The 24,922-nt window shown below is 48.0% G+C and overlaps 2 protein-coding genes across 3 annotated transcripts; both read left to right on the top strand.

Moving 5' to 3' along the window:
• Positions 1 to 24,922, top strand: LOC144120605 (monocarboxylate transporter 5-like). Of its 2 annotated transcripts, none has more exons than XM_077653180.1 (8): positions 1 to 231; positions 11,505 to 11,794; positions 13,096 to 13,239; positions 15,192 to 15,252; positions 17,600 to 17,833; positions 18,819 to 19,096; positions 19,783 to 20,024; positions 23,735 to 24,922. In XM_077653180.1, the coding sequence occupies exons 5-8, from the start codon at positions 17,816 to 17,818 to the stop codon at positions 23,920 to 23,922; spliced, it is 726 nt and encodes a 241-aa protein (XP_077509306.1). In that variant the 5' UTR covers positions 1 to 231; positions 11,505 to 11,794; positions 13,096 to 13,239; positions 15,192 to 15,252; positions 17,600 to 17,815; the 3' UTR covers positions 23,923 to 24,922. The 2 variants fall into 2 exon arrangements, with proteins under 2 accessions (XP_077509306.1, XP_077509304.1); XM_077653178.1 differs by having other exon boundaries at positions 1 to 1,093.
• LOC144119541 (monocarboxylate transporter 13-like) lies at positions 11,599 to 17,735 on the top strand. Its single transcript, XM_077652124.1, has 4 exons — positions 11,599 to 11,794; positions 13,096 to 13,239; positions 15,192 to 15,252; positions 17,600 to 17,735. Exons 1-4 carry the CDS (start codon positions 11,599 to 11,601, stop codon positions 17,733 to 17,735), a joined length of 537 nt encoding a protein of 178 aa, XP_077508250.1.

Raw genomic sequence — 24,922 nt, 5'->3', positions numbered from 1 at the left:
TTGAGCGTATGCGCTCGGCGCGAAAGAAAACACCCCTCGGGAGAGGCTGTCGCAGTGCGGGTTTAGAGACCCTCCAGTGCGAGTGAGTAGTGGCACGGCGCCAGCACTCGATTGCAGCGGTTGGATACACTGTCTGTACTCGTGGCGGAAGGCCGTGCTTCGAAGGACTGCCGGAAAACGCGGAGCGTGCACGCCTTTGGGAAACATCACCGCGTCCCCTCGGCGCTCAAGGTTGGTCTGCCTCGTGGGGCGCGCTTTGCGACGCTTTCAGTAATACGCAATCGGCGCAGATGTCGCGCTAGTCAGTTATGGCAAGAATGCGGCTGCTGTCTATGTGAGTGCGTGGTTGCTTCGCACAGAAAGCGAAACAGGCCGAGAACACACTATGACGCGACGGCACAGGTGCTAAAAGAGGTAAAGGACAAGCTCCACATGCTCTTCCCGAGAGGCAACGTTTGCGGGGAGGTGCTAGCACATGGACGTAAACAAGCCAGGTAGGCACGATCAACTTTACTTTGAAATCTATGCGCCGCTGTCTGATTTAAGTTTGTGATGTCTTGTGCGCACTGCTTGAGCGCTGTACACAACTCTGACGTAGATTATACTGTAATATGACGCTATGATCAACTTGTTGTCTTACGATTGTTCAGGGACACAAATAGCGAAGCTATATTTAACTACTGTTTTCCTTCTGGTTCAGTTATGAGAACTAGGCATTCGAAACGTCTTATTCCGGTCTCCTCGCACGTACAAGTGCTTCCAAAATGGGAGGAAAGAGTAAGTTAAAAAAAAATTTCCTTATTTCTCGACTAAAGTCGCAAATGTCTGTTGGATATCATGCGCGAAAAGAAAACAAGTTATACCTGTGCATGCGTCGCATGAAAACGCCACCGGAAGCCCGCACGCTGCGTCCCCCGCCCCTTTTTTTTGTGCTTGTTTGTGTCGCGGCTATCCGACACCGTAAACTCTCGTTCGCGAGCGAGGCACTCTGACGCTCCCGCTCCCACGGGAAGTCTGCCGCACGAAGCTCACCAATAGACACGGTCTGCTCCACACGCCATCGACCCGTCGTTTACCTTTCGACGACATACAGGTATGTCGAAACACAAACCTTTACCTTTCACATTGAAGGGACCTGTAATTTCCTCCCGCATGTTTGGTCGCGCAGGCTAGCGCACCTGAAGGCTGCGTCCTCTTGACAGCGTGTGTCACATGTCAATTTGCGCGGAGTTAATGTGCGAGCAACCCAGCTGGGGCGAGGGGTTCCGGGCTGGCTCTTCGCTACGCGTTAATCGAAAAACTTGCCACGAGTGCGGGTTAAGGAACTGTAGCAAGGTTCGCTTGGAATCCCAATGGCAGCAACTGTATTAAAAAATGACTGAAAAGCAAAGGTGGGCACGAAAAAGGGCTGAATGGTAACCTAATGTTGCGGAAGCAGCAATATGCAACAAAAGCCAATATGCGCACTCTTCAAAGCAGCACAGGAAAGAAAACCCCATACGACCAAACAAAAAAGCGATATTGTAGAAGTTTCCTAACAAATTTAATTTGCTATTGAGGAAGGAGATCGTATAGGCGAAGAAACTCTTTTGTCGCGGTTTTTCTGGATGTGAAGAACTTAGGAAATTTGAATCGCTTTTTGAACCTCGAGGTGGAAGACAGCCGTAGTTATATGACAGCATAGCCAGTGTAATACTGTATTTAGCGCGTATTAGAAAATCATTTACTGGAATGCCCAGCAAACGCTCGGGAGTTAATCCTCTACGGTCTGCAGACTTTACAGCAGGGTATTTACAATATCGTCCACTCAAGGCGCGCAGTCATGCAACCTGCTCAGGTGTGTTCTACGTTTATAGATGTGTGCTGGAGCACGCGTCGGCGGCTTACGGCAAGAGGTGCTTGTGCTGCTCTGGCATTTTATCCAAAGCACGTACTGCGAGGCAGCAAGGTGTGTGTAGCGCTTTACGGCCCCATTATGCAGGCGGAGTGGTACGGCACTTGAATAACACGCTAGCTGGTTAGGTTATACTGGAATGATTCCAGGCTGACCTCTGTTGAAGGCGGCGAAGAAGGTGTTCATTGTTCAACATGGAAGCATTCTCCTGCCTACGAAACAACTCTTCGTTGGATTACAAGGCATGCATGGTCTCATCGTCGTTGCGAGCATCAAAATAAGAAAAGTCATGAAGGAGCACTGCACACTTGCCCACCCCGCTTCACCACGTAGAGGACGCAGTTTGTCAACTTTATCCTCTGTCTTTCCTCGTACAAATGCAAACACGTCTCCGCCGGTGTAGTTAGTGTAAAAGAGGCTGTGAAATGATAAAATGTTATCATATGTCCTCTTAGGTTTGCAATTGAGAGAAGCTACATAATTAATTTGAAATGCCACGGTTTTCATTCTGCGTGCGTTTTCAGCTAGCGAACTTCTACCGGTCACTACTTTTCTCATCTTCATGTTAGTCTCTCACTGCGTCCCCGTTGCTATAGCGCGACATATTGTTCAGTCATATACTGAGGTGTGACTTTGAGCCACTGCTTCAGCGTTTCACTCATACGCTACTAATGAGATTAATCGCAAAGACGTTTTCGTAAGCGCGCAACATGTACAGTGTGCGATAGCTGGTTCCTCATTAGAGGCTTTTAGGAAAGCGGTTAACGGCACCGCTACCGATTACCACAAGCTGCAAGTGCATATGCGCAGATTCTCCTGACGCAGCATGTATTCCCGCAGCTGCCCCGTAGACTGTAAACTACGCTTGATTTTGGGTGCAGAGATTACCATGCAAGCCGTGCAGCATATATGGTAGATTCAGAGTTGGCGGATGCGAATTTCGCGTGAAAACACGCCGACGAGTTATGCTCTTCATTGGTAGCAGTTACGTGTTTCATTACCGCAAGAAGACGGACGATTTCAGGTTGGTGTGCATAACAAACCTTTCAACCCGTTAATTTAATTTTTTTTTCTCAAGTACAGCACGTCATAGTGGAGCTGTTCGAGCTCTATTTTCTGCTACAGGAAGAAAAAAAAACAGGATATGCGTTGGGTGCGACGAAAAAAAATATTCGAACGGCAAAATTTGAAAGAGCTAGTTGCAGAAAAACCCAGATATATTAAAAATATTCAATCAAAAATACGAGAACAAAAGTTTAGCATGTAGTTTTTATGCGTTGTGTTCAAAATCGGTATTCAAAGTGACAGAACTCTTGATGTTAAACTTTCTAATGCGTTTAAAACACAAATAAACTGATCTGATTGTGTGCAGTGCTTAGAGCTGCTTCATAATGCGATGCCAAGTCGATCCCGTCCCGTCTTGGAGAAGACTTATGTGTGCTACACTGCTGGTGGTATGGAATGGTTCAGAACATGCCCAGTACTTTCAAGACGATTCCTAAAGCAGCGAGTCTCCTCGGCAGCGGCAAAAACAAAAATTACAGATGGTCGATAGTCCGGGCTCTCTGTCCGAACTAAAATCCGACGAATGGACGTCACCTATTTACACAAATCTTTCTCTTGAATCTACAAAGCCAGGTGTCGATGCCTCGGAATCGCTAGAACACCGCCATTGGTGAAGAAGGTCACTGCGGGACGAAAGCTACACCTTCGACGTCATGGTCGGCATAATTGCTCCACGTTTACAGGTTTTTCGGGAAGTTTAAAAATAGTTTCTCATACGGCCGACGAAATTCGAATCCGAAAATGAAATGTATGATATGTCGTGAATACGTTGACGGTCGTTGAAGAGTAAGCAACCGATGAACGAAGAACAACTGAATTTAATACTGGGTAAAAGAGAGAGCTTACAAAAAGGTTCGATGCGTACAAGGTTCGTTTAGCGACTGACGCTTTCGCCGTTGTCTCGTCGCTCCCACGGTCTCAGCCGCCAGACGCCTCCCCTCTCGCCACTCGGGGACCTCTCACCCTGACAGACGCTCTCCAGGGAGAGCGGCCTTGCGTGGCGCAGGGGGACGCCCTCCTCGAAGGGCACAGACGGTAATAAATAAGTCCGGATGTTTCCGCAAAGCAGGGAATTGGTCTCAGAGGTCGACGCACGGAAAACCGTCTTTCCACGAAACATAACGTTCACAACATGAAGTACAGTTTCTTCGCAATAAACTGCGAGTAGTTTTACATGTCCTGAAGCGGCCCGGATCGCGCAGAATGGGCAATTTCGTTCTATCGTTCAAATTCAGAAGACAAGGAAATTAAGAAGACAATGAAAAAAGATGATCGTTATGACATAAATGACGGAAGCCAACAGTCATTTATGTCATAACGAGAACCTCTTTCCATTCCCATGTCTTCTGAATAGTTAATCGAGGGCCTACGTACTGGCAGTCTTGATGCCATAGGTAGCATAAGAGGGTTCTCGCACAACTTCCGCCCTGACCGTTCGATCACGTTCTTGTATGGCACTCTCGGTGATACAGGATGTACTACGTCCGCCGCTATGGACGATGGTGGCGCTGGTGAACACTCTAGAGGTTCGCTTACACCACACATAAATGCCCCCGAAAGAAGAACATTGGCCAACGCATATGTAGTTCTATTTGTCTAGGACGCTGAAGAGTGTTTGCAGAAAAGCGTCGAATCGGATGGATGCCTCCCAAATGCCCTCCAGTGTCTCCAGCATTTATGATTCCCAAACAACTGTGTACTCAAGCAACATATTAACCACACATTAGTGACACAAGCAGCAACACCGCGCTAAAGGGTTTCGCCTCACCGCACTTTAGGCCAACAAAGTATCTCCTGAATTTTTGCGACGACAACGTGTCTGACACAACGTAACGTGTGTTAACTTGTCTTTGTGTCATTTTGTAGGTGTTGTGCTGCAATTTTTCATGGATGACGAAGTAACCCGCACCCTTACCTTAATTCATATCTGGGTGCCACAGAGCGTCCGGGAAAGGAGCGTGAGCCGTGTGGTTGACACGAACGTTAAACCGCTTAACACGGCTCAACATCTGAGGTGACGCTCAGTCAACGGTCGGTACTTTTAGTGCGGGGCAGGCCGGAAGGTCGAAGCCTGTGACTCTGCAGATCAGTTCACGCACTGCGCATTAACATCGTTGTTTAGCTATTCAGCGGATGATAGTATGCCTGGCCTAGGGCAATGGGCCCGGTCGTGCAGCTGTTGTCCTTCGCGCACTCGTGTTTTGAACGGTTGTCCTGGATCCGAGCGAGCTAGCCCTGTGCCACCGGAAACTTTGAGCGCGCAGGCGTGAGCAGCTGCATGCACGGCAGTGTACGCACGTACGACCCTCGTCCAGCTGCTCTGCCATGCCGACGACTATAATATTCAACTGTAAGCGCCGTCAATGATAAGTGCGGCCTATATCCGCACCTTTCATCGTCACCGTCACGAAGGCCTACGCAGTTGCCGATGTTGAGCCTCGCTGCTTCAGCTTGTGCTAGCGCTACATTTTAAAGGACTACGAGGGCTAATGTTCAGCACATATTGCATCGTTTAGAATGCAGTACAATATAATTTTATTGCGCGTGAGGTGGAGATATGCGGTTCCGCGGAGTCGTCGACAGCTGACGGGCGGGGTACTTAGTTGGGTGCAGTTGTTGGCACCGCAGGTCGGGATGGTGAACTGCAACTGACAGTCACACATCCCCCCAAACGCACAGGTTGAATCGAAGAAAATAGTAAGAAAGATACCATTAAGAAGAATGAACTAGCAAGCATACACAGTACAAAAGCCTAAACATTCCAGAGTGTGGCGTAAGCAGCGACAAGAAAAGAGAACACGGAGGCTGCATGTGATTCAAACGCAAGCACACCGGAACACAGACACGGAAAGCGCAGACACAAATCAGGAGGAAGTGCAGGGAGTACGCGGATGAAGCACACCAATAACGGCCCGTAACGATGTAAGGAGAGGAGTTAACGTCATTGCGAGGGTGGAAGTAAAAGGCGACGACACTGCAATTGCCCATTGGGAAAACAAAAACGTCGGACTGAGTACGCATGTCCAACATTCTAGGACAAAGAATTTGAAAAATGGGAAATTGTAAGAAATATTGAAGGTAATGGTCCATTCCTCTGATGTGTAGCAAAATCTTTCTTTTAAAGTGTTTCCATCGATCACATCGGACAGTTAAGACTGCCATAGAAAACCAATGGGGAACAGTTTTGACGATAGCGAAAACATTAATAGAAAAAAAATACAACATTGCCGTCGGGTGATCTGCGGATTGTTGATTGTTTTAGTGAAATCTTACATTATATGAAAAAATTGCATTCATTAAAGGCTTGCTGCTCTAAAATTCTTTTGCATGGTTAGCATTTTTTTGTTACTTTAAAAGGAGTAAGACACATCATAACTGGTATGCAACATCAGCATTTAGGAGCAATAATGAGCGAACAGTAAACAATACAAAAGTCGAGGCGAGTATGGGAAAGCGCACAGTGAGGGCAAGAGATAGAATAGAAATGGAAAGCACAGAGAACGAAAGGCAGTCTGGGCGACACGCGAAGTCCTCACGCCATGGACTCCCAGGCGCAGAGGGTACTTAAAGGCTATATTTTCTTCGTTGCGGCTTTAGCGGCTTTAGTAAGAGCGTTAGCTCTTACTCATCACGTTTTCCAATTTCTTGGGGTCTGCTACCACCTCTCTTCGGCGTGAAATTTTCCAAGTCCGAGGAATTCAAGACGGCGGCCCCCATAGTAAATCTATATAGCAACCCAACTGGTGATTGATTGTTGACGTCATTAGTACATCGAACTGGTGGTTGATTGGCGTCATTGATATACCAAATTGGTTAATAGATTGACGACGTCACTTAAAAATCCAAGATGTCAAATTCGTATTTACATTGGTGTACCTCACTTTAATCTCATTCATGTCATTTCTAGTAAACCAAACAGCTAACTCTCGTCACTTCAACATCTTCCAGACGGTGGCGGCATCTTTTTTTCACGCTGGCTTCGGCGCTTCTCTACACTTGTTATCTTTCCTCTTGGCTTGTCCTTAAACCTCATCTCCCCCTCTTCCCTTCGCCAGGTATTCATTTTCACCTTATTGCACTGTCCCTCTCCTTCCCCTTCCCATTTCTCCCTTTTCCTCTCATCCTCACCACCTTTCTACGAACACCGGACGGCGTCGCGATCTCGCCAGTCAAGTCAGGGTCCTGCTAGCGGTCGTTGTAAGAAAAACAAAGTAGCAACAATATTCCTTTTTGAAGGGCTCTTATAAAGAGACAAGTGTCCATAAAAAACATTATGCTGCAGGGCTTTGAAGGACCCCCATGGGACTAGCGCACCTTATATGGACCCCGCCCGTCCAACGAAGAAATAAGGCAAATCAATTAGTGAGTGAATACTCATTAGCATCCGAACACAGCCAAACGGGTACAAAGGAAAGATGTAGGCAGCTCTCTCATGACTAGTAGTGCCCTAAACGAAATGTAAAAACCTCAAAATACATTGAACTAGAAGTTAGATATGTTATCCACCAGTGTCTGAAGCATGTGCTTGTCACTTGATCTTAGCTGTTTTCTATTCTTGCTCTGGGCTTTCGTCTTATTAAATTTATTGCTTACTTACTGCCTTGCCTGTCGTCATGTTGGTATCGATGCTTTCTAGATTTTTAAATTAAATATCTGCATTTTGACTCACTTTGCCGGGTAAAGCACGTGTCATACCCTGTAATTCGTCACTGTCAGCCTACACCTTGCTTTCGTGCTTGCCTCTTTACCGGTGTTTTTTATAAACGCGCCTCTGGAAATAAGCCACCAGTTAGTAGTAGATGTCGAGGGTGACTCTGTCTGCTGTCCCGCTCTTTGTTCTGCGCAGACTTTGCGATGAGATTATGAGTCTCGCAGGCAGTTCAGGTAGGGAACTATACCTTGACGTTCATAAATTCGGCTGAACGGTTCTGATGATCATCGCGTGTGAATTTCAATCCTTTACTTCCCCACGGAAAAATGAACACGGACTGATAGATAGACACCCCGAAGCGCTGATCTATTCATCCGTGTTCACTTTTGCACTGTGATGATGGGAAGCCGGTGGAACAGACTAGCTCAGCAGTTCCCATTGAGCAAATTAATTTGTAGTCCTACGGCTGCGTGAGACATAAGGATCGTACGGCCAATTTTATTCTGTTGAGATGTGCTATCACAATCAGGTTGCAGACGAAGGCAGCCGTCAACATGACAGGAAACTATTGCGTGCTATTAAGTTCGGGCCATTCGTTCGCTTATGGCTGAAAGATAAGTTTCACGTGGAACTAGCGCTACAGAAGAAGCTGTGTAGCTTGAGCCTGAGTTTGTACATAAAACTATTCGCGGATTAGGATACCTCTTGACTTTGGTAAAGATTTTCGCTTGGAAAGGTTCTTGAAAGATGCGACCTTGCTGTCTTGTTAAGCGCGGAACCCTCACTGATCGGGCGCAGAGTAAAATGGCTTTTCCACATCAACAGAAAAACGGTCGAATTCGAGAGGCCCTCTATCAGTTCTTGCGGAACGTGGCTGAAGCAACGGATAAGAACACGGTCTCCGCTGTGCGCTTCAATCTGGCGTCGCCTCACGATCATTATCATAATCCGTTTTCGTTATCACCCACTGCCTGCCTATCTCTTGCAATCGGCATGTGATGAGAGAAAATTTTTTTAAGAGAGCTGGTTAATTTTTGCGAACCGCACGGGCACCAAAAACGTTCAGGCTGCGTGGCGCGTAGGTAATTGCCTATGTTTTTCTTTAGTATGGAGGGGCCATTCGGTGCAGTTATCTCCGCTTTATGGGGTCATAAAGTCATTACGCTGCCACTTGCAGTTCGTTTGCAGTTGTAATTTTGAGATAGGGCTTATTAGCACTGCTTAGCCAGATTTTATTGGCTTTGTTGCCAAAGAAAGCCTTCAGTGTGGTGTGGAATTAGCCTTTACGACAGATCCTTGCAAACTTTGCAACTTAGCAAGTCATGGGATTAACGTGTAACACTTCTATTCTAATCCGGCCTCGGACAAGGCTTTGAGCTATCAGCACGGATGGCTCACGCGGTTACTTTTCTTGTTCGCTAAGTGTACCTCCATCGGTTCTGTGGTGAACTTGGACCTGCGGCGCTAAACTATGCCCGTGCTTGAGAACATAGGTCCGCAGCCGCGTTTCGTGCAATGCACATTGACGTTCGTGTAAACGTAGGCCCACAAGGTGCTACAATGGCCCCTGATATGTATGCTAATAATAAAACGCCTCTCTGGCCAACCTACACGTCCCTGCAAGGAAGTTATATCCTGTAAACAAATGCGCATACGCAGACAAGAAAGGGAAATGATGGGCTCATTATGACGTACATGTGAAGAAAGCCAACAGTCTCCGAAACGACGCAGCAGAGGGGAGTGTTTTTTCTTTAATATATGGTGTCGATCAGCGGAAAATTAATAGTGCAATTATTTTATCCCTGAAAGATAAGTGATTAGAAAGTAGAAAAAACTGCTTTCGGGGGTATTTATGTTGCATGCAACCTAAACTTGGGAGTGTTCAAGGTTGGGTTAAATTCAGTTAAGCGGACGCCGCGCCATGTGGTACGCGTGGCAACAACATAGAGTTCGGTGACTCGTCATCCCGCCTGTGTGTCTCTGCACGCAGCCAGACCAGATTTCAAAGGAGTCGAGAACACGTCTACACCATTACAGTACGTGACGTTCTTCAGATTGTGTGGAATTGATAGGGGAATTACACTTGCGGTTTCACAATTACAAGAAATAAATTTCCACGAGGGTGGTGCTTTCACTGCGTTTTTTCACAAGTGTGTAGTCTTGTTGGAAGAGGTTATTAATTGGGGGAGGCGGTAGCACGGGGGGGGGGGGGGGGGGGTAGATAGGGAAAAAGGGGGGGCGCAGCCCGGTAACTATCTCCTTTTCCAGGGGTACACCGCAACTGAGCCGCGCGGTGAGGGGGTAGAAAAGAATGAGCGGAGTGGAAGCGGGTCTGGCTTGGAGAGGCCGGCAGGGGAGGAGGCAAGGGGTGAGGCGAGTCGAGCCCATCCCAGCCCTGCACTGCGGGAACCCGTTTAGGCGCACGTGGTTATGCTGACGGTGCGCTCACACAGCCCTCATAGTAGTGACGCACGGCTTCGTTGGGATATCAAAAGCAGCCACAGATGGCCGCTTTATCGATGTAGCGGACCAAGTGGCGAAGAGCGCTGCGCGATCTGCAGGCAGAACTGGCGGGGAAAAGCAGCTCACCCGCGGTAGCGAAGGGAAGCTCCAGCTCACGCGCCGCGCGGTTCGCGCGCTGTATGATGCGGAGCACTCACACAGCAGATGATAAACTGTTTCCAGCGGGCCGCAATTCGCGCAGAGGCCATCTCCCTCGCCTCTGATGCGCAGGCGGCGCTCAGCGGTCCACACGCAGCCGATTCGGATGCGAAGTAGGAGTTGTCGTGCCTTGGGGTCGAAATCCGCAAAGGGGATGAGTCGCTGTGGGTTAATTAAATCCCCGATGCGACTCGGGGATCCGGGTGGCGCGCCATCAGCCTGCGGTGTCGCTGCATATCGCTCTCGGGGATGACACTTTCCCCGTGCGCATCCTTCGCGAGCCGATCGGCTGCTTCGTTGACGGGCAGGCCAATGTGCGAGGGAACCCACTGTAGGACGACATGACAGCGGCGGTCACGCACTGCGCAGAGTTTTGACAATAGTTTTGCCAAACAGAGGTGCCATGGTCGTGGTCAGGATGGCGTGGCTGCGACAGGGCGGCACGTGAGTCACACGCGATCACCACAGCAGTAGGTCTCATTCCGCATCCCTCATGAGATTTCAGAACATGCCCCTTCCACAGCCAAGTGTCGAACGTGTAGCCTCAACAGTCAAACTTTTCGGGAATGGTTGCTCAATGCTAAATGGTTACTAAATGAAAGAAGAGCCCCTGATACCACTTGTTAGCACCATTTATTCAACTACATGACCAAGCATGCAAGGGATTATTCTGAGGTTGGAGTTCGTAAAACCTTTTGTGGCGAAGCAGAATGGGAGTGCCGTTATAGCAAAGTACCTCGATTTACTGGAAAATAAATTTCCATATAATCGTGCTTCTCCGAAAACTGAGCTATTTTTAATGAAAAACTAACCGTGGTTCTCGGCACGACCAGGCGGGGCAAGCAGTACGGTGACTGCATTACCTGACAGAACAAAGAGAATGGCAGTGACATTATCGCAAAGTACCTGGATATACAAGAAAATGAATTTTCAGATAAGCGTGCTCGTCGTCTTCAAAAGTATTTGAGCTATACTTAATGGAAAACTAATTTCGGTCCTCGGCACGACCAGGCAGCCTAAGCAAAATGTCAGTGTCGTTATCGCAAAGTACCTGAATCTGCGGGAAAATTAATTTACAGATAAGTGTGCCCGTCGTATTGCAAGGTATTTGAGTTATTTTTAATGGAAAAGCAACTGCAGGTTCCTTGCTTGTGCATGATCATTTTCAGCGCTTCTAAAAAGACTTTAGAGTGGCTTTTCGCATTGACTAGAGTGGCTTTTACGTCCTCCCAGCGCAGGTCATCCATAGGTCCAGCTGTGCGTTGACGAAGATGTCCTTTCGGCAGTAGTGCAACGTCGCGTCCCGGTCGCTGAGGCAGAGAGCAAGATGGCCGCCGAGCCGTACCAGGACACCCGGCGCAGCGTGCTGGTGGCAGTTGCCTGCAGCTGGTGCCTCTTCTGGACGATGATCGTGAATCGCAGCGGCGGCATCGTATTCGTCACCATGATCTCCGAGATGGGCGCCACTCGGGAGGCCGCTTCGTGGCCCTTCAGTCTTTTGGGCGCAGTATCCAACATATTCGGTGAGCACTGGCGCTTTGTAGAGCCGTCACCATTTCCAACTTTTGTCTGATATATGACCAAAATTTGCGTTTTGCACACGCTTGCTCAGCGCATGCGCGCCTCTTCTTCATTATTGTCATCCCACCCTCCGCTAGTTGAAAACAAACCGCGAGCTTCCAGTGGCCATGCACAGTTCATGCTGGTTCAAGGGGCCAGCAACAGATGGCGGCAGCTGTCCGGTTCGAGCCTCATGCAATCGGATCGCGTCTGCGGTGTTCCCGCGCATGTGTTTTCACCTGTTTTTTTTTTTCGTAGCACACGAATTTTCGCGCACTATGCTAGGAACTTGACATCTCGTGAACAAGGCTGCTTATCTCTGCTTCTACAGGTGACGCGTGTGAGTGTCAGTGTCAACCTGTAGATATTGTGGCGCAGTCTTACTGCCGGCAGGTTAGCCCCAACCAGCGCGCGTTAGGGGCTCGTGTTCAAAGAGTTTTAGGGAAGGGTGAATCGTTAGGTGCAGCTGGCCGAGGTAATTATGCAAGTCGAAAGAATTCTGCCCCTGGGCAGCATCGGTCGTCCTTGTCAAAAGGGAGGACGGAAGTCTTCGCTTTTGCGTCGATTACCGCCAGTTCAGCTTTGTAACCGAGAAAGCCGTCCGGCTCTTACACCGCCTTTGCAAAGCCAAGTACTTCACGTCCCTGGGCTTAAGAGGGGGTACTGGCAAATTGAATTCAGTGAAAGAGACCGAGCGAAGAGCGTCTTAATCACGCCGGATGGTAATGCCATTTGGACTTTGTTCTGCCCCAGCAACGTTCTAGCTTGAATGGAGACAGTATTTGCAGGCCTCAAGTGATGACGATGACGATTATGTCCTAAGGCTTAATGGCACATACCCACGGCGCGGGATTGGCCAGGGTGCACTGCTGATACAAACGCACTCATGGGCAAGGAGTGGAGTAATTGGATAATTTTGTGGCAGACTCGAATTTGGAGGTGGAAAATCTGTCTCGTATACTTGGATGACGTCATCCTCGGCTCCGCATTGCGCTTTGACGGCCCCTGAAGAGGCTTTAGACAGTACTGGTGCAAAATTGAGTCTTCAGGGGTAACCTTATTGAAGTCGCTAGCCGTGAGTTGCCGATGCCGAAGGTAAAGCAACTGCAGCCGTGTCACCGTTGTCACGAGGGCATTTCTCCTGCTTTTGTCCTGCCTAAAGGGAATTTTTTTTGTATTATCCAAAAATAAATTAAAATAAATATCTAATGCAAACGTTTTTTTTTTTCGCAGAGCTGTCATTAATTCCACTGCTGTGTTCCAGGTCTCCTGTCCGGAATCCTGTTGCGAAAGCTGTCGCTGCGTGCCGTCTCTGTTCTGGGCAGTACGCTAGTGGCAGCGGGCATATTGCTCAGCGTGGCCTTCTACGGGGTCATCGGGATCACGCTTTGCATAGGCCTCGTCACAGGTAAGCAACTACGAAGCATTGTCATTCGTCAATGCCGGTCCAACGATACTGGAATGGCCGTGTGGCGCGTTTATGCAAGGAAGTCACATCAAGGGCGAGTTTTTGGTACGACCAGCTTGACGTCATCCCCACGTGCTCCGTCACCGGGAGCAGCATCCAATAGGAGAGGATAAAAGAAATGAAAACGATATGAAGCGTTAAATACCACCGTCTCTGGATTGACGTAAAGCTTGGTATACAGAAACTGGCCTGTAAAAGGGGCTGTTGTCTCATAGGACTGAGAGAAAATTTTATATCGACGGAATATTAAGCGTCGAGGACGTCCTAACCTATGGCCACCAATGCCAAACTGTTCGTCAGTTCGCCCGAGGCTCGCCAAGCACACCAGGGTTGGGGAGAACGGTGTGGAAAATGAGGGGACTGAATGGCAACAGAGCAGAAGAAAAGGGGAGGGTTAGAATTAGCGCAGGGATCGGGAGAATCGGGGCATACAGGGCAGTGTCGCATACGGAGCAGAAAACAACGGGGAGGAGTAAAGAGTGTATTTCAGTGTATACCTCGAAGAATGCGTGCTTGCCTGGTGGTGAGAGATTTGTTTGCAACAGGATGTGCTAGAAGAGTTTCTGTTATGTTTGGTAGTGAAGATTTATTTCTTGTTTGTAGTGGAGAGTAGTGTCCCACGCGGGTGGAGAAGGCCAGGGCATACCAGGCGCCCAGTGTTGAAGTTAGCGGGAGAGGTGATGCGCCACCTCGTTGCCTAGAATTTCAAGCGTGACCATTAATTCACCTCAGTGTGACAGTGTAGAGACGTAGTTTGGTGAGAGCTCCTTGTAAATCAACCCGTAGTTGTTCAGAAATGCGACCTGTATGAATTACGCGTATAGCCTGTATTGAATCAGTGTATAAGACACACCCAGAGGGGCCAAGGCCTGCTATGGAGAGATCCCGAACACTTGTAATTATCAGGAGGGCCTCTAGAGTCGCCGTAGGATGCAGATGAGTGCAAGGACAACTACATGTGTCAGAAGGACCACTAGCTGTGTCACTATGTGTGTCACTACCTGGTTGCCACTCGTAACTGAATAAGCAGCAGCTCCGGCGTGAGTTCCGGATGCATATGCGTGGGCTATCGTCGAATCAGTAAAATTAACATAGATAGCGCGAGGAGAAAGTTTGCCTGGGTTGGTATCAGCTGCAGCGTTTTTTTGGAATGTGGGCGACTCAGAGGTCATCTGGGAAATCGGAAGGAAGGGTAGTACCGGGTAGGTGGATAGATTTGAGAGGAGCTTGCTGAAGCATCCAGTTTCCTTGTTTTAGGCTAAGAAGAGGACCCATTTGCCGATCTCAACGTTATTTTCTGCTTGTGAGCTTTGCATTTAGCAGGTAGAATACCGGTTGTGAAATTATCAAAGAAAACACAAGATAAGACACTTTAATGGGCACAGTTTTCAGATAATCAATGATGCCCAATAAAGTACGCCTTTTCCAGGAGGATAAAGACTGTAAAAGAAGCCAGGCAGGGAGCCTCAATATGTGGCTTGTTCCTATTATTGAGCCATATAACCAACGTTTTAATCTCGATTCCGGCCGCTGCGATCGCATTTCGATGGAGGTGAAGTGCTAGAAGCCCGTGTACTGGGCGATGTTAGTGCGCGTTAAAAAACCCCAGGTTGTCGAAATTATCCGGAGCCCTCCACTATGGCGTCCCTCATAGCCTGAGTCGCTTTGGGACGTAAAACCCCCATAAAACCTAAAATTCAATGTTCTATGTTGCTTACATCTGGTTATGCAATAGCTTAAAATCGCTTCCTATAAGCTGGCTTAGCAGTAGATGCTGAATGTTTCTCTCTTGTCCTCATTTGACCAAATGTGGGTGCATCAAACCAGGCTAATAATGCCTCTCCTGCTTTCCGACGACGACTTATTCTTTTCTTTCGATCTCTCCGTGACAGCCATAGGTCAAGGCATGATCTTCCCCTCCAATATGGTGGCCATCAACACTTATTTCCAAAAGTAAGTGAAGCAGGGGCTTTACAGAATCATACCTGCATGAACCAGCGTCCACATGCGACGGTAATGAGCATAATGTAATTTCTACTGGCGGTGGAGAAGAGGTCTTCATAGCGAGACAGCACCGGAGGCCACGCGCTTTGGCGTCTGTAAAACAGCGCAGGAAGAAGAACTTAGTAGCCGGCTGCGGGGAATGGTGGCATAGGAACCATCAAGACGTGGGCCGTACCCAGCGTGTACCTGAAACTATTTTCACAAAAGTGCCGCAGTTGAACCACAGAGAAACGAGAGTCCGGAATACCACCGTGACTCGCTTAACAGGGCGAAAGCACCGTGCCTACCACGTCAGCTGCCCTTGCCAGTATTTGCTTTGTGTACAGTCTTTGGTCAAAAGTACACAACACAAGGGGTCCGCTTCTGAGTCCTGCAGCGTGGCTTCTCTTGTATGCCCAGGGACCCTAATGTCACGACGGTGGGGGGAACTTAAGTACTCAATCCTCCCAAACTTAGGACTGCCAAATGTGCTTAATAAGAGCCCCGCTACTCGACTTACAAGCAAACCCCTTAAGCTGTATATGTTTGACAAAGACTATAGACATTTGGCAACGTGGGGAGTATTTGTTTAGCCGTTTTCCTTGAGCAGTTATTTCTGCATATGACACATTTCAGTAAAAGGTCTGCTTAGGTTTGTATCATGCTAGAGTTGCTAAACAAGCATGTGCGTTCGAAACGTGGCCTCACAGCCAACTTCTTGGACAAATTTGTTATTTGAACCTTACCCTTAGTCGCTCTAAAAATGTGCCGGTAATGAGCTTTATGTCACGAAGTCAGTTATGAAAAGAACGGCTAGTTATAATAAACTTGAAAAAAACGTACTTGTCTCATCCAGAAACTGTTAACGACAGTGGAGAGTGCAACAAGGTCAGGAATTGACACGATTTGAACATTTCTGAGAAACCACATAGGCCAACCTTCCCAATTCGGCGTTATCACTCGATCCCACACAATTTAGCTTCCCAAGACATTTGCAGAGAGTAGTTTTAAGTCTTGGCGTAGTTTTCTCAAATGTTTGTAAAGTACGAATTCTAAAAGCTTGGGAGAGTTGGTGACACATGTTAAGCGAATGGTGTGGCAGAAAAAGACGAGGAGGAGAGATGGGGCTTGTGTCCGTGTCACCCTCTCGCCCTCGTCTGTCGCGCCATTCTCCGCTTAACTGTGCAGACGGCTATATTCACATAGACGAGAGCCTGGCCCTCCGCCTACTCAGATGACGCCTGCAGTGCCCATGTCTACACATTTTCAACAACGGAAGGAACATGCTTTTGATAGTATATTTGTTGTTTTCCCTGTAGCTTTTGGTCTTGATGCTGCTGCAATGCTTGTTTTGCATCTTTCACTACCTGGTTTGCTAAAGCTGTAGCTTCTAGTCCGCATGGGCTGTGAGAGAAGTGAGGGCAGTCCTAGTGTAAAAAATAGTAGACTCACTGGAATTTTTATCAGTGATGAAACTGCAGGCATATGTGGTTTTTTGGCAGAAACTTTTCCGCCAGTTTCCATTACACTTCCCCCAGCGCTCCTTCTTCCCTTAGATCCTCGCCTTTAATTTCATCTGTGCGCGTGGCACATCTCCTTGCACATACACACCCGGTGTTCTCATTTCCCCTGAGCATGGATGACTATCAGGTTGACAAGCGTGTCATAGTGAGCAACGACAAAGACGTCAGAAAGGAAAAAGACATGCTTCTGAGCTCTTCTTTATGTTTCTGTTTCGCGCAATATGCCCCTCGTCAACATAGAATTTTAGTATTGCGTGTACTGCCAAAGCTGCCGCTTACCACGAACCACGAGCATTAATGCGCATGTGCAAATGACACTGACAAGCAACGTTTAGGCGCGTTGCTTCATCCCCACGTGCGCATTGGCGGCTCCTGTCGCGTTAAGCGGTAGTGGCAGATGGTATTGCGGCATGCAGTAACTCCGTAACATCTACAGTCGCGGACACAAGAATATGAACCATGCTGGTCAGCCAAAGTCTTCTGAGTATAGGTACCTAGCAAAAATCTGTGGACGGTTAATGCGGATGCAAACGAAATGTACTTCTGCGCTTCTAACATTTCTATTTACTATACTTAAAGCTACGAAGTGCATTAATGCCAAAAGCTGGTCCATATTCTGTCCGCGACTGTGCAACCAACTGGCCCAAGAATATAAGCATTGTTGGAAGGTCTCGTGTGCGCGTATCCTCGTAGCGGTGCGTAACATCCTCCGTTCTTCTTCTTCCTCCTCCTCCTCCTCCTCCTCCTCCTCCTCCTCCTCCTCCTCTTCCTCCTCCCCATGCGTGACACGAGAGGTACCGGGCGACCGGCAGCGGCATCAGCTACGTGGGCGGCACGCTGGTCTCCTTCATCTTCCCGCCCCTGCTGGTGTACATGAACGACCAGTACGGTCTGCGCGGCACCCTGCTCATCGTGGAGGCCTGTCACTGAACGCGCTGGCCGGATCACTGCTCATCGCGAAGCCTCGCACAACACGCAAGAGGCGCGCAGCAGAGGGCGCTGCCGTCGAGATGGAGCCGCTCAAGCAGGCACGTGCCCGCCCCTTGCGAGGCTTTGGAACCGAATTCCTCGAGTGCTTGTTTGTGAAATTTTAGAGTATTGATACTACGATTTACAATCGTTCTGACGCTCTACACATACGTTATACGTACGTGTAGAAAATTATCATTTGGTGCTTCGCGCTGCAAGATCGAGGGGCTTTTTATTCAGGCCTGCGCATATTACTTAGGCACATTTTTCTTTTTGACTGTAAATGGTGATTCACGTTAAGGTTAAACGTTAGGCTGGTTAAAGCTAAAAGCGTCACGAAACACAGGCACAGAGAAGGGGTGCGCTGCAGGTGCGCTGGCTTTGAGCGATGCTTTAATCCGGAAAGTACGCACATGTTTGCGTGAAGGCTCATGGCACGCGGCAGGTGCGCAACAAAATTCGAACACGAGTAGATGGGCATTTCAACTGGCGAACGTAGCAGCAAGAATAACTAGCAAATGTAAAGCCTCATGAAATGTGCCACAGGTACTGCTCTCTCCAGCAAGCTCATTTCTTCTCAGTGAAATTCGTGAAACATGGCTACTTTTTAGCACCCGCTGCCATGGCCAGTGATCATACATTCACATTTTGCATTGAAGATTCCGCGTTATCATATTATACAAAGAGGCCAAGCTAGGAGAAAAAAATGCTACGCACACCTTATTTCTAGCATACTTGGTTCCAATTCATTAATAGCAGACCTTCTACATTTCATCGTCTCTTGCCAACTTTACAGCGTGCTCCTTCACTCCTTCTCTCCTTCTCTTGTCACTTGTGTTTTGTAACTGCTTTTTTTTTCAATTTACAATGCACCAAGTCGCCCGCATTTCAACCCTTCGTGCTTATTCAGTCTGGGGCAATAATTTTCATATAGAGCAAATCATAAACCATTGCCATCCGCCTCGACCACCGTGTCGGCATCTAGGTTGTGTCACTGCAGAGACGTATACGGTTAAGCTGTGCTCTTTTTTTTTTTTTGCTTAGAACATCCAGACTGCCAAGGGCGAGAAGGCGCCAGACAAAAAGGAAGCCCTGCGGGAGGAGTTGAACTTCATGAGGCGGCCCATCTACTACGTGATCGTGTTCACAGGGGTCGTGTTCGCGTACAACCTGGTCATGTTCAGCGTGACCGTCGTGGACCACGCCATGGGCAGGGGACTGTCCAAGCTGGCAGCGGCTACCCTCCTCTCATGCTACGGCGGCGGGGAGCTCGTCGGACGCTTCTGCTCCGGAATTTTGTCGGACAAGAAGCTCTGCCACAGGTACGCCATCAGTCGCACTGAAGTCCCGTATTTTCCGGAACTCAACGGGCTTAGGGTAGACCACTATGAATGATTTTGTACTTACTTAGAACTCGTTTAATTTGGTTACTGCCTGCAATGTTGGCAGTTTGTCGCTTTCAGCTTACATTTCTCTGCCTGGCAACTATAACGTGCACTAAACTTGTCACGCAAAGAACGCGGCTTTCGCGATAGATGAAATGATCCCGAAATTCAATGGCTAACTTTACGGAAGCGTACACTCTATTGAGTACGTTGCCATGAGGAGGTAATCTTTGTTACTAAAGTTAAACGTCGTTGTCTCTCGCGCTTGGATTGGGGATGCTAAACTTGCTTAAAAAACTGCATGCAAGGATTGCTTCTTCCTTGCTGTTCATGCGACAAGAAGCGTTAGCAGCAAGTACTCTGCGCATCATGTTGCACAATACTGCGCTAGAGCTGTGACCAAGTACTAGTGTACTAGAATTAAAATGAAGTGCTAAATGGTGGATAAGGAAATGGAGAAATACCAGCAACCACAATGAAAGTTGCTGTTAGAAAGATAGATTTTTCACTAGGCTGGTAATACTGATATGTCCTGCTGCTCAGAGGCGCCAAAATAGAAAACATGAGATGTAACAAAGCAGCATAAAAAACGCAGAATTATTTAGCGACTGGGTTTCATGCAGACGAGACATCATGGCCATGGGCTTCTTCTTGATGTCGCTATCTTTGGTGGCCCTGATCTACGCGAACTCCATGCCTCTCCTGGGAGCAGCTAGCGTTCTCTTCGGCCTGACGGGTGGGAGCATCATGATCCTCTTCTCCGTTCTGCTGGTGGAGTATTTTGGCCTCAAGAAACTTCCAATGGCTATTGGAATCCACTGCCTGGTGAATGGTCTATCCGCTCTTCCGAGGCCCCTCATAATAGGCAAGTGCTGCAGGCGCAGGTCGCCCAGCTGTCTTTCCACTGCAAAGGTTAGATCATAGGGAGGTCAAAATAATTCACAAGGACACCTAATTTCATTGTGTGTTGGCAATGCGGTAGTATTAGCAGCTGATGATGCCTTTACCGAAAATGACGTCACTTCCGGTACGGTGACGTCACTTCCTTTCAGCCAATAGGCGAATTTAAGGGCCGTCGACACACACACACCAATAAATACAGTAGTCAATTTATTCAGGATGTAAATGAAATAGGAAGTATCACACACCAATGGTTAAACCACCAGTAACGAAAGACAAAGTAAAGAAAGCCTCAGTAGCAAAGCGAAATGGGAAACCTGCTGTTGAGGATCAGGTGAAGGACGAAGGGGCGATTCTGCTAGAAAAACTAGCCACCCTGTAGTGGCCAATGCCTTATGACCTCGAGCATACCAGAAGCTTGAAAGAACGCTAATATCATGTTAATCTATAAAAAAGGAGACGTCAATGACTTCCAAAATTACAGACCAGTCAGCGTGCTGTCCATTGCCTATAAGGTATTTACAAAGGTAATCGCTAATAGAGTCAGGAAAACCCTACACTTCAATCAACAAAATGATCAGGCCAGCTTTCGTAAAGGAGCCTCGACAATAGACCTTTATCACAATATCACTCAGGTGATAGATAAATTTGCAAAATATAACCAATACCTGTATATAGCGTTCGTAGACTAATAATAATTGGTTTTTTGGGGAAAGGAAATGGCGCAGTATCTGTCTCATATATCTTTGGACACCTGAACCGCGCCGTGAGGGAAGGGATAAGGGAGGGAGTGAAAGAAGAAAGGAAGAGAGAGGTGCCGTAGTGGAGGGCTCCGGAACAATTTCGACCACCCGGGGATCTTTAACGTGCACTGACATCGCACAGCACACGGGCGCCTTAGCGTTTTTCCTCCATAAAAACGCAGCCGCCGCGGTCGGGTTCGAACCCGGGAACTCCGGATCAGTAGTCGAGCGCCCTAACCACTGAGCCACCGCGGCGGGGCTCGAAAAAGCATTTGACTAAGTCGAAACCTCAGCTGTCATGCAGGCATTGCGGAATCAGGGTGTAGGAGAGCGTTATGTAAAAACACTGAAATCTCCTTAAAGTCAGCAATAAAATTCATATAAGGAAGGGCGCCAGGCATGGAGACATGATCTCGCAAATCAGTTCACAGGAGGTATGCAGAGACCTGTATTGGGAATAGTTGTAAAGAAGAGTTAACGGAGAATACCTTAGTAATTTGCGATTCGCTGATCTCATTTTCTTGCTAAGTCACTCAGGAGATGAATTGCAAAACATGATAAATGATTTAGACAGAGAAAGCAGCACGTTGTCTCTAAATATTAGTATGCAGAAAATCAAAGCAATGCAGAAAATCAAAGACTCGGAAGGGAAAGGCAGTCTACAATTGGTAGGGAGGTGCTGGAAATGGTAAGGCAATACGTTTGCTTAGGGCAGGTAGTGACCGTAGGCCCGTATCAAGAGAGGGAAATAGCTACAAGAATAACAATGGGGTGGAGCGAATTTGGAGGTTCCTTCAGATCATGAATGGCAGTTTACCAATATCCCTCAGGAGAAAAGTATATAATAGCTGTACCTTACCAGTACTCACCTACGGGTCAGAAACGGCGAGGCTAACGAAAAGGGTTCAACATACGTTAAGGACAACGCAGCGAGTTATGGAAAGGAAACTGATAGGCGCAACCTTTTGAGACAGGAAGGGGGCTGACTGGATCAGGGATCAAACGCGGGTTAATGACATCCTAGTCGAAATGAAAAGGAAGAAAAAGTGTTGGACAGGGCATGTAATGCGAAGACAAGATAACCGCTGTTCCTTAAGGGTGACGGAGTGGATTACAAAGAAAGGGAAGCGTAGCAGGGGGCGGCAAAAAGTACAGGTTGGCGGGCGAGATTTAGAAGCTTTCGGGGATACGGGGCCGTAGCTGGCAAAGGAAAAGGTTAATTGGAAATACATGGCAGAGGCCTTTGCCCTGGAGTGGGCGTAGTCAGGCTGATGACTACAATGATGATTCTGGCGCATTTTGGTCCCATAGGGCTCCTAACTTCATTAAAAGAACTATCATGGAGCTTGACCTGCCTGCCTCGTCTTGACTGCAGCCGGATCGTTGAGAGAACTCTTCTCGAAGAAAGCAGTCAATTGATGTCACCATTACCAGATACGTCAAAGACAGAAAGGGCCATTCGGGAGGCGGCTTCTTTACCCGTCATTGCGGCGATGTTAAAGGTCAAATGTCGGGCTGTGCAATCGGCAAGAGAACCGGAGAAGGCCGGCTAAAAGAGATAGAGGAGTAGACGCTCTTGAGCGGTCGCCGCTGTAGCCACTATTTTCAGCGTAAAAATATCGGTTCGGTTTCGGTCTGACAATTTCTAGAGAAGGCCTAACAGGCACTTGGCTACCCGCGTTGACAACGGTGTACAATGCATACGTGCCCAGAGGCTGGGGTGACATTGGCAATGGCGTCTATTTCTGCATTGACTGGTAGCTAATATTAATGTGGGCGTGCCATTGAAAGAAGCTTTTTCAGAACTGCTTTGGCCACTGTGCCTGCTCTCTTGAAATATATGCCTATTTAAGTGGTCATACGACAAGTTCTTTGTTGAAGCAATCTTCGTGAAATATTGGTTCGCTTCTGTGTTCGTCCTCATCTTTTCGCGCTGCTCGGTCTAGCCATGCAACAGGACCAACAAGCCCATACCACAACCCTGGTATGTTTGCTAAAACAGTTCCTTTGATCTTTCCTCCAAACAAGATGAAGGACGTGCTGCTTGGTATGTATTGCACGGCGCCCTGCATAAGTCACTGCAGTGCAGTGAGGCAGTTAAAACGACCAGCACTTAATTCGCTTCAATAGCTTTGCTTGGTGAAAACTCGGTTCTTTTGAAATCGAAGCTTCCTTTGCAACGAGGAGTCCTTCTTGTCACGGCGAAGATCCGGTTGCTTTGTCCCGTTACTTTCTCGGCGCATGTGTTGACATGAAACCGAGTATTAGGTTTGAGCTGTGGTAAGTGGTGCGCACGGTACGGTAATTCGTCATGTAGAGTGGCACCACATGCAAAACATTCGGATATAAACACGACAGGAGCTTTGAACGCTACGGATAGTTATGAATTCGACCCAACTGAGCGAAATGTCTTTAATTTTTTGTACATACTCTATTTTAGTATATTATTTTTCGAGGGGGCACTAGTGTTATCGTTGCCTCCGGGCTGTCTTTGTTGACAGTCGCTTCTCTTCTTGACGGACATCCACTAGCTCGCTCAGCGGTGGAAACACCATGAAACTTGAAGCTGCCGTCACTTTTTCTCCCGTGCTTCGTCATATGAGTTCATTTGTATTGTGGGATAGTTATACGTGGACGCTTTAGATCACGATCGACTAATATCTTCACTAAGCCTGATTTAGTGGTGATCTCGGGGGGGGGGGGGGGGGGAGGGATCCTGTAATTGTTGTCGCTGCCACTTATTTACTCTGAAGGAGGCTTGAAAGTCTGGAAAGTTAGTTTCATTGTTTTCTCCGTACTGAGCGCTCAATACAATTCTGCATGTTTAATGCACATCATTTATAAGGTACTGCTCTGATAAAATTCTAGTTTGTGCGGGATACCCGATGTTCTATCTGTGGCTGTCATGATACTCACAATTGGCACTTCTCAGGCTTTTACAGGGACAGAGGATCGTCTTACAATGGCATGTACATGCTTCTGGCCGCCATTTCACTGATAACGAGCCTTCTTTGGGCCATCGAGTGCTTCGTCAAGTGGCGGGCAGAGAAGGCTCAAGCCGACCAGTGTGACGACCGGAAGCTCGCCGACCGGAAGCCCGACTCAGAGTGTGCCACGTAGACAACAGCGACACCGGAGTCAGTGAGACTGTGGTGGCGATGGTGCAGAGGAGCAGGAAAATCAAGCTGGTTATAAATCATGTCAGTAATTGCTCCGCATGTGCCTCGCAGTGGGAACGAAACTGCATCTTCAACCACTGCGCCAGGACGCCAGTGTTGGTGAAAGTATTCATAAGTATATTCTCTGTCTTGTGCCTTTCACTTCGTGATAGCGCAGGGAACATAACCGGAAAGACGCTTTGCAGTTAGACATTCCACCTGCGCAAGTTGAGCACAATTTCATGAAAGCAGCGATGCATCAGGAGGAAATACTGACCATATCCCACAGCATGACAATTATAGGAAAGGCCTGACATGGCTCGCTGAATCCTACGCAGTCACGATGGCGCCCGTGCAGAATCTAGCTGTCTCAGGAGACAGATGAGTGTAACGTTGACTCGTTGCAGGCAACGAGGACACATGGCAAATTCTTTTTCCTGCGGTTTTAAGCTAGATTAGTTGTCTGAGAGTAAGTTATACCCAATGGAGGCGAGCGCTAGGGGCGTTCAAGGGTTGACTTGGAGTCGGTCAGGATCGTGACGGCTTAAGGCTTGCACAGCGGCAGACATTGCGTTCCGTTAAGATGGTCCCAGATTCAGTCGTAGGCGAAGGTACTAAGCTGTGCAGTTGGGCTGTTAAAGATTTACTGCGTCTGGGTACTAAAACTGCAGCTGAACAATAGTAGTTGTGCTCACGGATCCGGCAGTGTGTACTCGCAGATGATCTCATTGTTGAGACGGTTGAGGACGAGCAAGAGGGTGTGAAGAGTTTCGAGCCGGCCTGGAATGACAGCAATTGTGTATCTGGATTCATATGTGTACGGGAAGACCTCACGGAGCCTGTACACTGCAAAAGACCACCGTTCGGCGTGGAGTGTGCAAGGACCTTGAAAAAGTGACTTCGAGGGTCGAAGCCAGCTGAGTTTGTCGCATCACTAAATAAATACGAACTTTCAACTTTCA

Source organism: Amblyomma americanum, chromosome 2 (assembly GCF_052857255.1).
Source record: "Amblyomma americanum isolate KBUSLIRL-KWMA chromosome 2, ASM5285725v1, whole genome shotgun sequence".
NCBI classification, from domain to species: Eukaryota; Metazoa; Arthropoda; class Arachnida; order Ixodida; family Ixodidae; genus Amblyomma; species Amblyomma americanum.
This window is presented reverse-complemented; position numbering and strand designations above follow the sequence as displayed.

Excerpts from the sequence above, each read along its gene's own strand:
- LOC144120605 (XM_077653180.1), top strand. Across the intron at positions 19,097-19,782 it reads GACAAGAAGCTCTGCCACAG|ACGAGACATCATGGCCATGG; the intron begins GTACGCCATCAG and ends GGTTTCATGCAG. Across the intron at positions 20,025-23,734 it reads TCCGAGGCCCCTCATAATAG|GCTTTTACAGGGACAGAGGA; the intron begins GCAAGTGCTGCA and ends GGCACTTCTCAG.
- LOC144119541 (XM_077652124.1), top strand. The coding sequence starts at position 11,599 with ATGGCCGCCGAGCCGTACCAGGACACCCGGCGCAGCGTGCTGGTGGCA. Across the intron at positions 11,795-13,095 it reads CGCAGTATCCAACATATTCG|GTCTCCTGTCCGGAATCCTG; the intron begins GTGAGCACTGGC and ends GCTGTGTTCCAG. Across the intron at positions 13,240-15,191 it reads TTGCATAGGCCTCGTCACAG|CCATAGGTCAAGGCATGATC; the intron begins GTAAGCAACTAC and ends TCTCCGTGACAG.